General features: G+C 44.5%; 1 protein-coding gene across 11 annotated transcripts in view; it reads left to right on the top strand.

Moving 5' to 3' along the window:
* Positions 1–7,282, top strand: part of tcf7 (transcription factor 7) — a 202,824-nt gene extending 195,542 nt beyond the window's left edge. For all 11 annotated transcript variants that reach the window (XR_008724268.1, XM_055643247.1, XM_055643248.1 and 8 more), the window contains one exon: positions 6,748–7,282. Coding sequence is in view for 4 of the 11 variants with exons in the window: in XM_055643252.1 (XP_055499227.1) it covers positions 6,748–6,825 (78 nt within the window). In the remaining 7 variants the exon portion in view is untranslated. The remainder of the gene's footprint in view (positions 1–6,747) is intronic.
* The last annotated feature ends 6,351 nt before the right edge of the window (positions 7,283–13,633 follow it).

Here is a 13,633-nt window from a genome sequence, read left to right as displayed (position 1 = left end):
GGTTGGACAGGCTAGATGCAGAAAGATTATTCCCGATGTTGGGGAAGTCCAGAACTAGGGGTCACAGTTTAAGGATAAGAGGGAAGTCTTTTAGGACCGAGATGAGAAAAACATTTTTCACGCAGAGAGTGGTGAATCTGTGGAATTCTCTGCCACAGAAGGTAGTTGAGGCCAGTTCATTGGCTATATTTAAGAGGGAGTTAGATGTGGCCCTTGTGACTAAAGGGATCAGGGGGTATGGAGGGAAGGCAGGTACAGGATACTGAGTTGGATGATCAGCCATGATCATATTGAATGGCGGTGCAGGCTCGAAGGGCCGAATGGCCTACTACTGCACCTATTTTCTATGTTTCTATGCTCCAGGATAATATAGGCATGTTTCTCAACTGCTTGAAATGGTACAAACTGCTGCTTTGACAGACGTCCCCGATTAATTATATCAATTATCCTTATCACCTAAGTCAATGATGGCGATACTGTACAAGGATCATCCTTGTCAGAACTGAAAGAATCTTTTTATTTTCAAGACAAAGTTAAAGAGATTGTCATTGCAGTGCTAAACCAACCCATCAACACTTTACAAACTGATACAATGCCAATCCCATTTAATGTACAACTATGAAAGTTGCATTTAACATGTACTAAGAAATTGTGCGGCACGGTGGCGCAGCAGTAGAACTGTGGCCTTACAGCACCAGAGAACCCAGCTCAATCCTGACTACGGGTGCTGTCTGTGCGGAGTTTGCACGTTCTCCCCGTGACCTGCGTGGGTTTTCTCCACGATCTTCGGTTTCCTCTCACACTCCAAAGACGTACAGGTTTGTAGGTTAATTGGCTAGGCTTTATAAATTGTCCCCGGTGTGTGTAGGACAGTGGTAGTGTGCGGGGATCGCTGTTCAGCGTGGACTCAGTTTCCAAATGGTATCTCTGACCTAGACTAAACTAGAAAGACCACAGGTAAAGCAACAAAGCAGGATAATGTTAGGATATGACTTTAGCCAGGATGTTGTGTAGCCGCAAAGAAAATTAAAGGAAATTGAAACAGGGAAATAAAACATTTGGGAGGTGAATATTTTTAGTGGAATGATGCAGATACACAGTGTCATTCATTTAACCCATATTTTTATTAAATATTTGGGAACAATTTAGCTAACTATCTGTACGGAGTTTGTACGTTCTCCCCGTGGCCTGTGTTTGAAATTTCTCCGGTTTCCTCCCACTCCAAAGACGTACAGGTTTGTCGGTTAATTGGCCGTGATTCCATTGTAAATTGTCCCTAGTGTGTGTAGAATAGTATTTGTGTGCGGGGATCGCTGGTCGGCGCGGACTCGGTTGCCCGAAGGAACTGTTTCCACACTGTATCTCTAGACAAAACTAAAATAAACCAGTAGACACAAAATGCTGGAGTAACTCAGCGGGTGAGGCAGCATCTCTGGCCGATGTTTCGGGTCGAGACCCTTCTTCAGACTAAACTAGTAATCATTGTTAGGTGCGGACCTGGTGGGCCGGGGGGGGGGGGGCTGTTTCCATGCTGCATCTCTAACCTAAAGCAAATATATATATATATATTTGTATGTATAGACAATAAATAATAGACAATAGACAATAGGTGCAGGAGTAGGCTTTTTGTCCCTTCGAGGCAGCACCGCCATACAATGTGATCATGGCTGATCATCCACAATCAGTACCCCGTTCCTGCCTTCTCCCCAAATCCCTTGACTCCGCTCTATATATTATATATATATATATATATATATATATATACATACATACACACACACACACACACACCCGTGGTCTATTATTCTCATTCCACCTTTAGCGTGTTCTTTCAAAATGTCAAGCATTGTTGACGTTCTATTGCACTACTTATAACAGTCATAATCATTTTTGAGTGCCAAAATAATGTTGCCTAAGATGATTAGACATGATGGTGACTAGATATACTGGATTGTCCATTTTATGTGTAAATTATGACTCAATTTTTAATGTTTTGCAACCACTGGTAGTGACAATGTTGGTAGTTTATTGTGCTGTCATTTCTCCTGGATTTGTTGATTGGGGAAGTTCTCTATCTTAGAAAATCATTCCAGTCAAGTGTGACGTTAAGTACCCTCTCAAATTTCACTGTTCATTTCAAATCTACATGCGAATGTTGAACTAGTGTAGTGAAACTTCACTGTCATATGCAGTAGGGTGAAATACAGGTACAAGGAAACATCATGCGTTCAGCAGCACCACACTCACGTCGACTCAGACAAGCACACAACACATAGGGTATTCATAAATAACCATATAACCATATAACAATTACAGCACGGAAACAGGCCATCTCGGCCCTACAAGTCCGTGCCGAACAACTTTTTTCCCTTAGTCCCACCTGCCTGCACTCATACCATAACCCTCCATTCTCTTCTCATCCATATGCCTATCCAATTTATTTTTAAATGATACCAATGAACCTGCCGCCACCACTTCCACTGGAAGCTCATTCCACACCGCTACCACTCTCTGAGTAAAAAAGTTCCCCCTCATGTTACCCCTAAACTTCTGTCCCTTAATTCTGAAGTCATGTCCTCTTGTTTGAATCTTCCCTATTCTCAAAGGGAAAAGCTTGTCCACATCTACTCTGTCTATCCCTCTCATCATTTTAAAGACCTCTATCAAGTCCCCCCTTAACCTTCTGCGCTCCAGAGAATAAAAACCTAACTTATTCAACCTATCTCTGTAATCTCTGTAATCATACAAGACAGGGAAAAGAAAAAAGACTGCAGAACAATCATGATATCAGTGCAAAGCACAAAGTGCTGGAGTAACTCAGTGGGTCAGGTTCAGTTCAGTTTCATTATTTGTCACGTGTACTGAGGTATCCAGTCGGCAGAAAGACAATTCATGCATCACTAGTAGAAAATCTCTGGAGGAAATGGATAGGTCATATTTCGAGTCAGCACTTTTCTTCAGACTCCAGCATCTGCAGTTCCTCGTGTCTACATTTGGAGAACAAGGCCATGGTAGTGCATGAGGTGGTCCATGGTGTTCCATTGCTGAGGTACAATTAGGGTTGTGCAGACTGACAGATAGCGTTTTACTTCACCACTGGGATCAGAGCTCAAATCAAATTAATTCCCGACGTAGAAGGATGAATGTTTTCTTTCACTGGTGACTACAAATCAGAGACAGGTGGGATAGTGGTGCGGCGGCAGTAAAACTGTTGCCTCACAGCATCGGAGAACCAGGTTCGATCCTGACCTCTGGTGCTGTCTGTCTGTGTGGAGTTTGCACCTTCTCCCCGTGACCGCGTGGGTTTTCTCCAGGTGCTTCGGTTTCTTCCCACCATCCGAAGACGTGCAGGTTTGTGGATTGGAGAAACAAAGAACTGTAGATATTGGTTAATACACACAAAGTGCTGGATTAACTCAGCAGGTCAGGCAGCATCTCTGGAGAACATCGATAGATTATGTTTCTGGTCAAGATTCTTCTTCAATCTGGAATGTTCTAAATGTTCTCCAGCGATGCTGCCTGACCTGCTGAGATACTCCAGCACTTTGTGGCCTTTCAGGTTTGTAGGCTGATTGGCTTCTATAAATTGCGCCTAGTTTAGAGGATGCAAAAATAGGAAACATTGATACATAGAAACATAGACAATGGGTGCAGGAGTAGGCCATTCGGCCCTTCATAGAAACATAGAAACATAGAAATTAGGTGCAGGAGTAGGCCATTCGGCCCTTCGAGCCTGCACCGCCATTCAATATGATCATGGCTGATCATCCAACTCACTATCCCGTACCTGCCTTCTCTCCATACCCCCTGATCCCCTTAGCCACAAGGGCCACATCTAACTCCCTCTTAAATATAGCCAATGAACTGGCCTCAACTACCCTCTGTGGCAGAGAGTTCCAGAGATTCACCACTCTCTGTGTGAAAAAAGTTCTTCTCATCTCGGTTTTAAAGGATTTTCCCCTTATCCTAAAGCTGTGACACCTTGTCCTGGACTTCCCTAACATCGGGAACAATCTTCCTGCATCTAGCCTGTCCAACCCCTTAGGAATTTTGTAAGTTTCTATAAGATCCCCTCTCAATCTCCTAAATTCTAGAGAGTATAAACCAAGTCTATCCAGTCTTTCTTCATAAGACAGTCCTGACATCCCAGGAATCAGTCTGGTGAACCGTCTCTGCACTCCCTCTATGGCAATAATGTCCTTCCTCAGATTTGGAGCCAGCACTGCCATTCAATGTGATCATGGGTAATCATCCACAATCAATACCCCGTTCCTGCCTTCTCCCCGTATCCCTTGATTCCGCTAGCCCTACGAGCGCTATCCAACTCTCTTTTGAATGCATCCAGTGAATCGGCCTCCACTGAGGCAGAGAATTCCACAAATTCACAACTCTCTGGATGAAAAGATTTTTCCTCATCTCCATTCTAAAAGGCCTGCCCCTTATTCTTAAACTGTGGCCCCTGGTTCTGGACTCCCCCAACATCGGGAATATGTTTCCTGCCTCTAGCGTGTCCAATCCCTGAATAATTTTATATGTTTCTATAAGATCCCCTCTCATCCTTCTAAATTCCCGTGAATACAAGCCCAGTCGACCCATTCTTTCACCATATGACAGGATAACATGGAAGTAGTGAACATGTGATGAATGGTCAGCATGGACAGTGGGCCGAAGGGCCTGTTTCCACGCTGTATCTCTAAACTAAAATACGCTAAAATCGAACACACTACTGAATGGCTTGAGTGAGATTCTTGAGATTAAGAGGAAAGTAAGCAGTGAGTTAAGACTTGAATAAAGGGACTATTATTGACCTTGAAACTAAATCAGGAGTTATAGCCGGGAGCATTAGTGAATGGCAAAAACTGTGCACTAGTCCACATCCAGTCCAGCAAAGGATTTGCTCGTTTTGTGGAATGCAAGAAAAAGGAAATCAAAACTATAAATGTTTATTTTGTAACAGTCACCAAATGCTCTCCAGTTTTAAATCTCCCTTCTACTCCCTTATGAATTACTCATTTAAAATGGTTCCGAATCCAACAGTGTTTCATGAGGGCGGCACGGTGGCGCAGCAGTAGAGCTGCTGCCTCACAGCGCCAGAGTCCCAGGTTCGATCCTGACCACGGGTGCTGTCTGGACGGAGTTTGTACGTTCTCCCCGTGACGTGCGTGGGTTTTCTCCGGGATCTCCGGTTTCCTCCCACACTCCGAAGACGTATAGGTCTGTAGGTTAATTGATTTCTGTAAAATTGTAGATTGTCCCCAGTTGTGTGTGTAGGATAGTGTTAGTGTGCGGGGAGCGCTGGTCGGCGCGGACTCGGTGGGCCGAAAGGCCTGGTTCCGCGCTGTATCTCCAATTTTTAAAGAAATCGCGCCTCTCTGGTGCTCTAAACTGCGTTTGCTCCAGGAGTGAGTGGTCTAATATTAAACCAAGTCCTGGCAGTCACACGAATGTGTTAACAGTTGTAACACTAACATGTAAGAGGAGAACGGTGGGAAGAGACATTTTTCCCTGTTCCTCGCACGGATTCCCAGGCATGGGAATGCCTCGTTAATCCCAGAGGCTCATTCCCTGCCAAAGAAAATCTGAATGGGAAAAATCGGGATGGTAAGTCATCCATCCCTCCCTATGCTTTTAACATCAAAAACCTTAGTTACATCTGACATGGGGTGGCATGGTGGCGCAGCAGGAGAGCTGCTGCCTTACAACACCAGCGACCCCGGTTCAATCCTCGCCTCGGGTGCTGTCTGTAGGGAGCTTGCCCATTCTCCCTGTGACCACGTGGGTTTTCTCCAGGTGCCCTGGTTTCCTCCCACACTCCAAAGACATGCAGGTTTGTAGGCTATTCGGCTTCGGTAAAAATAGTAAATTGCCAGCAAAAATCAGCCATGATCACAATGAATGGCGGTGCAGGCTCGAAGGGCCGAGAATGGCCTCCTCCCGCACCTATTTTCTATGTTTCTATGTCCCTCCTCATGTGTGTTGGATAGTGCTCATGTACGGGGTGATCGCTGGTCGGCGCAGACTAGGTGGGCCGCAGGGACTTGTTTCAGCCCTATATCCCTACGTCTAAATCCAAATCTAATGTGAGACATGGGATCAGAATTAGGCCATTCGGCCCATAGAGTCTGCTTGCCCATTCGATCATGGCTGATCTATTTTTACCTCTCATCCCCATTCTCTTGCCTTCTCCCTGTAACCTTTGATTCCCTCAACATGACTGAAAGCCTGTAATCAGATTTCCTGCCTGTATGCTGTGCAAAGAAACCCCTATCTCTGGAAGGAAACAAACAAGAGGAGACAAGGAGGCAAAATCAAGTTGACCATTCTACCATTGTATTGCCACCCCATGGTGTTTTCAAAGCTTCATTTTTAAATGTTCCAGTTTCCTTACTCATTTTGTCATTATTTTAAGTTCTCAGCCACACTTCTCAGAAGTCCACTGTTGTTATTATTATTGTACCCCGTTCCTTCCCCCTTGACTGGGGCTCAAGGAAGGAAACAGCCCCTCCCCAAATTCCCGTCCGTTTAGTCTGTGTGAACAGGAAGGTCATGGAAATGAAACTGACTAACAAAAGTCCCGCCCGGCTGATGTTAGGAGTGCAACTGCTGGGAAAACTAAGGAAGAACTTGTTTCGTGCCCCTTATTGATGCCCTGTGTGTGCGCGCTGGGTCGTGGCATTTACGTTTCGAGATATCCTCGATGTGAATCCGCACTGTCTCTTACACTTGACTCTTTCTCGTTGTTCACAGGAAGAAAAAGAAATGCGTTCGGTACATGCAAGGTTAAGAAACGTGCATAAGGCCCAGCATCTTAAGATGGACGTATAATGGACAGTCCTTCCTCTCCTCCTCATGCACTTCAGCAGCCTTGAGAAGAAACTTTACCCAAGCTTGCTAATTCTCCCTTACTCCTCCAGCCTCTGTCAGCTCCAGCCTAACACAGACCTCAGCGGACTTCTCTCTACCTTCCTCCTTGGACCCACAACAATACCATAGACCTTCACTCAACGACCGTCAGCAGCAGAAGGTGTTGAGATAATGGCCAACTTCTTCTTTCGATCGCTTTGATTAATGAGTGATACCTTTATGCATAGATGTGGAAGATTCCACCACACCCTTGGCCAGTCCCAGCCAGAGTCGTGTGCATTCGAAGAGCTACTGCTTGTAACTTGCACGTCAACTTTGGTGTGTTCTCAGGAAACAAGACAGCATCCGACCCTCCGCTCTCAAGTCTTGTCTGGTTGTGTGGCATTGAACGGTTCATTGTCAATTAAAGTGTTCCCTGCAGATTTTGTTTCGATTGGCCCCAAGTGGTGGAATTTAAGAGATCAGAAATCCGGTCAGTTTTCCTGCGTTCATTCATCCAAGCTTTTCCCCACTTTTATTCGTACTTTGATTAGTACGGGTGTCAGGGGTTATGGGGAGAAGGCAGGTGAATTGGGGCTGAGAGGGCAAGATAGATCAGCCATGATTGAATGGCGGAGTCGACGATGGGCCGAATGGCCTAATTCTGTTCCTATCGCTCATGAACTTTTATTTAGGACTCGGCCTCTGTTTGTTTTTGCCAGTATGTCAGCACATCTTCCACATTCACACAATTATACAGAAGAGTAAGCCGTCTCTCCCTCAACCTTAAAAAATAGAGGCGGTTCTGAAGTGAAATTTATAGAGTTATCCAAATGTAGCTATATTACAAACACCTTTAGGGCAGCATGGTGGCGCAGCAGCTGAATGGCTGCCTCATCGTGGGTTCGATCCTGACTGTGGGTGCTGCCTGTATGGAGTTTGCATGTTCTCCCTGTGACCGCATGGGTTTCCTCAGTGTGCTCCGGTTTCCTCCCACATTCCAAAGATGTGCAGGTTTGTAGGTTAATTGGCTTCTGTAAATTTGTCCCTAGGGTGTAGGATAGAACTAGTGCACGGGGTGATCGCTGGTCGGCGCAGACTCGGTGGGCTGAAGGGCCTGCTTCCGCGCTGTATCTCTAAACACAAAAGGCTTTCGATTTGTTCTTTTCAGCCACAAATCGTAGTAGGAAGAGCTCCATGATATATTACTACTTTAGACAGACGCAAAAAGTTGAAGTAACTCAGTGGGTCAGGCAGCATTAGAAACATAGAAACATAGAAATTAGGTGCAGGAGTCATTCGGCCCTTCAGCCTGCACCGCCATTCATATGATCATGGCTGTCATCCAACTCAGTATCCCGTACCTGCCTTCTCTCCATACCCCCTGATCCCCTTAGCCACAAGGGCCACATCTAACTCCCTCTTAAATATAGCCAATGAACTGGCCTCAACTACCCTCTGTGCAGAGAGTTCCAGAGATTCACCACTCATTGCGTTGAAAAAGTTCTTCTCATCTCAGTTTTAAAGGATTTCCCACTTATCCTTAAGCTGTGACCCCTTGTCCTGGACTTCCCTAACATCGGGAACAATCTTCCTGCATCTAGCCTGTCCAACCCCTTAAGAATTGCTGGAGTCATCCATTCCTTCTCTCCAGAGATGCTGCCTGTCCCGCTGAGTTACTCCAGCTTTTTGTGTCTGTATTCTAGGAGCCTGCTTCTCTCACAAGCTTTTGAGTTAAGGCAAGAAAAAAGACATGCTTCAGACATTATAGTGCATTAGATTTCTCATTTCTCCTCTTCCATCCCCATTTCATTCCAAGATATCTTAGCAAGGCCTGGGTTAGAGGCAGCTAAAATCAAATCTGCAAACAAACATTTATACACCCTGATTTTAATCACAGTATTGAAATATACAATATGTTGTTCCTAGCAACTTCTTTAATGTTATTTTTTTCAAGAACGGGAGATGGCACCATCATTTCAAACCAGCCTATTAAACAATGTCCATAATTGGACATAACTCTTGGCATTGAGACTCCCTGCTCCACTTTCTGGGTGTAGAACACACATTTAGGCATCAAAAGTGCACCTTATTTTCCAGTGCATGTATTTTAAAGAGTAGCATAATTACTTAGAGCCCACACTTGCGTGTAAACTATTCAGACCTGCCCAGTATTTATCCCCCCTCACCCCCCACTCCTCTCCAAATCTGTTTGGCAATGCTAAGAAAGATTACAAATAAGCTCTCCTCCACTTCTTTTCAGACTGAAGTGTCCAGATGGGGAAATCGGGAGATTGTTAGTGTGGTAAATATTAATGGCCTTTTTTGTGACTATTTTCAGCTGGATGGGCATGGTGGGCGCAGCGGGTAGAGCCTTGCCTCAGGGCGCCAGAGACCCGGGTCCAACCCTGATCTCAGGTGTGCTGTCGGTGTGGAGTTTGCCCGCTCTCCCTGTGACCGCCCTGTGGGTTTCCTCCTGGTGCTCCGGTTTCCTCCCACATCCCAAAGGTGTAGGTTAATATTGACCCCGTGTTTGTTGGGAGTGAATGAGGATAAGATAGTACGAGTGTGAATGGGTGATCGATGGGCAGCATGGACTCAGCGGGGCCTCCCCTGCTTCCATGCTGTTTCTTTCAATTAATCGATCACGTACTTTGAAAAACACCCTGTTGTCACCGCTCACAAGGTTTCTACTACTTTCAGACAGACTGGGCCAAAAATAAATCAAACTGAATGTTATTGATGCCAACAAAGATTCTGAGATGTAAGTTGTAATGGAACAGATGATGTGGAGAGGTAGACCGTAATCTTCTTAAGATAGACACAAAATGCTGGTGTAACTCAGCGGGACAGGGAATGGGTATCGTTTCGGGCCGAGACCCTTCATAATCTTCTTAACTTTGTCTCTGGGTTTGAATTTAATAAATACTAAAGGATCTGGGATCCCTCTGGTAAAAAAACCCGCCAAACTTGACCTGTTCACAATTCAACATGAAACCAAAAATATCAAAGAATATAGCACAGGAACAGGCCCTTCAGCCCACAATGTCCTTACCTAACAGAATGCCGTTAAACCAATATCATCTGCATGCACGTTTTCCATGTTTCATCATTGCCTTCTTACCCATGGGCCTATATCAAAACCTCTTAGATGCCACTGGCATATAGCCCCATCATCACCCCTGGCAACGTGTCTCAGCCCACGCCCAGTCCAAAACAAAACTTGCCCTGCATTTCTCTTTTAAGCTTTACCCCCCCCCCACTGCCCCCTACTTTAAAGCTAAGCCCTCTAGTCTTTGACATTTCCACCCTGGGGGACAAGTTTCTGACTGTCTACCCTATCTATAGCCTCATAGTACCCCGCAAACATCATAAGTTCATAAGTAGACTCAAAATGCCGGAATAACTCAGCGGGACAGGCAGCATCTCTGGAGAGAAGGAATGGGCGACATTTCAGGGCGGGACAGAGATAGAACATTGTCGGAGACAGTAAGACTTGTGGGAGAACTGGGAAGGGGGTGGATGGAGAGGAAAAGCAAGGGCTATTTGAATCTTAGATAAGTCGATGTTCATACCGCTGGGGTGTAGGCTACCCAAGTGAAATATGAGGTGCTGTTCTGCCAATTTGCGCTGGGCCTCACTCTGACAATGGGGGAGGCCCAGGACAGAAAGGTCAGATTGGGAATGGGAGGGGGAGTGCTGGGCCACCGGGAGATCAGCTAGGTTAAGACGGACTGAGCGGAGGTGTTCAGCGAAACGATCGCCGAGCCTGCGCATGGTCTCACCAATGTAGAGAAATTGACACCTGGAACAGCGGATACAGTAGATGAGGTTGGAGGAGGTGCAAGTGAACCTCTGCCTCACCTGGAAAGACTGTTTGGGTCCTTGGATGGAATCGAGGGGGGAGCTAAAGGGACAGTAATGTTCATAAGTCATGAGTGCAGAATTAGGCCATTCGGCCCATCGAGTCTACTCCGCCAGTCAATCATGGTTGATCTATCTTCCCCACTCTCCTGCCTTCTCCCCATAGCCATTGACACCCTTACCAATCAATAACCTGCCAGTCTCCACTTTAAAGATACCCAATGATAATAAACAACACCAAAAAAAAAAGTTTCCATTATATTTAAAAAACAATATTAGTGCAAAGACAGATACAATGTCTCCAAGTCTATGTAGTTCCTAGTTTGAGGTTGTGGTGTTTATTAGCCTGGTGGTTGTTGGGAAGAAGCTGCTCGTGGGAACAGTTTGATGAGATAAATGAATCAAAGATATTTTTCAGTTCAGTTTAGTTTATTGTCACGTGTACCGAGGTACAGTGAATCGCTTTTGTTGCGTGCTAACCAGTCAGCGGAAAGACAACACATGATTACAATCGAGCCATTTACGGTGTATAGAGATACATGATAAGGGAATAACGTTTAGTGCAAGGTAAAGCCAGCCAAGTCCAATCAAGGATAGTCTGAGGGTCACCAAAGAGGTAGATAGATAGTAGCTCAGGACTGCATCCCTCGGATGATTCAGTTGCCCCCTGAATCTGGGGGTGTGGATTTTCACACTTCAGTTTTTTTTTGCATCTGAAAACATTTATTTTAAACAGGAATATTTTCTCTCCATGTGTAATTACATTGGTTATTGGGTCTTTTTGTTGCTACAGTAGGTCTACTGTTCATGTAGTTTAAAATGAGCATTTACACTGTCGGAGAGGTCAATATTTGACTTGGATGTTCCCTTTATGAATCCCTGAAATGGTCAAACAGCCACTTTGTTTTGTGGTTATTACTTAATTTTCTTGCCTATTTGTATAAAAAAAAGTGAGGGAAAAAAAAAATCAAAAAAATATATAAATATAAGACTTGATGCTTTTGCTTTTCTCTGTGCGTGTGCGTGTGCGTGTGTGCGTGTGCGTGTGTGTTTTTTTCAGGCTGATGTAATATTTTTACGAGTTATATTTTTAGGAAATTGAAAAGAAAAGTAGAAATAGACAAGGATTTTATAATAGCTATATAATTTAGTATTTTCCACTAAGTTTCATCTTCCACAAGAAATCAATAAAATGTCTTCTCCTTCCTACACACAAGATTTGTTTGCATTTGTGTAGAATATGAGCTTTCAAGGATGTAGTTGTCTCATGGCCTTTGTCCATTGCAGTGTGACGGTTTCATACAATCAACACCCATGTTGATAGAAAACCAAAAACTTTAAGTAATCGTAAGGGATCATATTATCGAAAACTGTATTATTTGTTGAAATAAAAAAAATTTTTAAAGGTATTTTGATTGAACAAAAATATGCAGCGTGGGTTGATCTCTTGTTTCATTTCTGCATTTTCACCTTGCACACAGTTCCCATCTTTGTCAGACGGCGTTCAGCAAATGATTGAGGAGAATAAAGAATTCTTTCAGGCTTACACAGTGTGATAGCACTCTGCCAATTCACACAGAACAGCTCCAAAGCTGAGTGTCTGAAGAGCGGTTTTGTTTATTTTACGTTTTGCACTCTTGTTCCTTTACTGTGAAAGCTCGCTGGAGTTTAGAGGGATGAGGGGGAGGGGGGAGATCATTGAAACTTACCGAATAGTGAAAGGCCTGGATAGATTGGATTTGGAGAGGATGTTTCCACTAATGGGAGAGTCTAGGACCAGAGGTCATTCATAGCCTCAGAATTAAAGGGCGTTCCTTTTGGAAGGAGATGAGCAGGAATTCAAGTGTTCGAGTTCGAGTGAGTTTATTGTCATGTGTCCCTGATGGGACAATGAAATTCCATTAGTCAGAGGGTGGTGAATCCGTGGAACTCATTACTACAGATGGCTGTGGAAGCCAAATCAATGGATATTTTTAAGGCAGAGATGGATAGATATTTGATTAGTATGTATGTCAGGGGTTATGGGGAGAAGGTTGGAGAATGGGGCTAAGAGGAGGAGATGGATCAGCCATGATAGAATGGTGAAGTAGACTCGATGGGCCGAATGGCCTATTTCTGTTCCTATCACTTCTGAATTTATAAATCTAATTTCTCTCCAACTTCCAACTGGAATTTTGCTCGTCTGCTGATTTAATTCTGCACACACAGACAGGCGGTGTGACGTCATGCTAAACACTAGCTGACCCCTGAAATGACTGAAGGAACCACTCTGTTCAAGAGCAATGAGAGAAAGCAAGCACCTGACAGCCTTGCAGGGCTGTTGCCTTTTTGGAAAGCCTTGTTTAGTCCATATCGTGGGCAAAACTGCCCCAGTTGCAGATTCAAATTGGTACCAAAATGGAAGGAACTGCAGATTTTGGTTTGCATCGAAGATAGACACAAAATGCTGGAGTAACTCAGCGATGAGATAGCATCTCTGGAGAAAAGGAATGGGTGACAATTCGGGTTGGGAGTTGTGACCTGAAACAGCACATATTCTTTTTTCTCGAGAGATGTTGCCTGACCCGGCGAGTTACTCCAGCATTCTGTGTCAATCTTGGTACAAAAATGGCTGGGAAATGCTGTGATTGCAAGCTCCATTTAAAACCATTTCTGACTTGTATCTCAAAAATGTCCAACCCTTTCTCTAGTGCTGCCTTCTTTCCATCTCATGAGAAGGTTTGAGATAAGAACTCATGATCTATTTTCCAATATTGAGCTAACCAAAGCATAGACTTCCCTATTGCATTGTCAACGTGGAGATCAGCGGCCTTTTAGTCATTAGAAGAGTCAGCGGATACTGAGACATGATAGGATAGTGGTCATAGAAACATAGAAAATAAGTGCAGGAGTAGGCCATTCAGCCCTTCAAGCCAGTATCGCCATT

Source organism: Leucoraja erinacea, chromosome 11 (genome assembly GCF_028641065.1).
Source record: "Leucoraja erinacea ecotype New England chromosome 11, Leri_hhj_1, whole genome shotgun sequence".
Taxonomy (NCBI): Eukaryota; Metazoa; Chordata; class Chondrichthyes; order Rajiformes; family Rajidae; genus Leucoraja; species Leucoraja erinaceus.
Note: the sequence above shows the minus strand (reverse complement) of the source record. Positions and strands in the feature narration are given on the sequence as shown.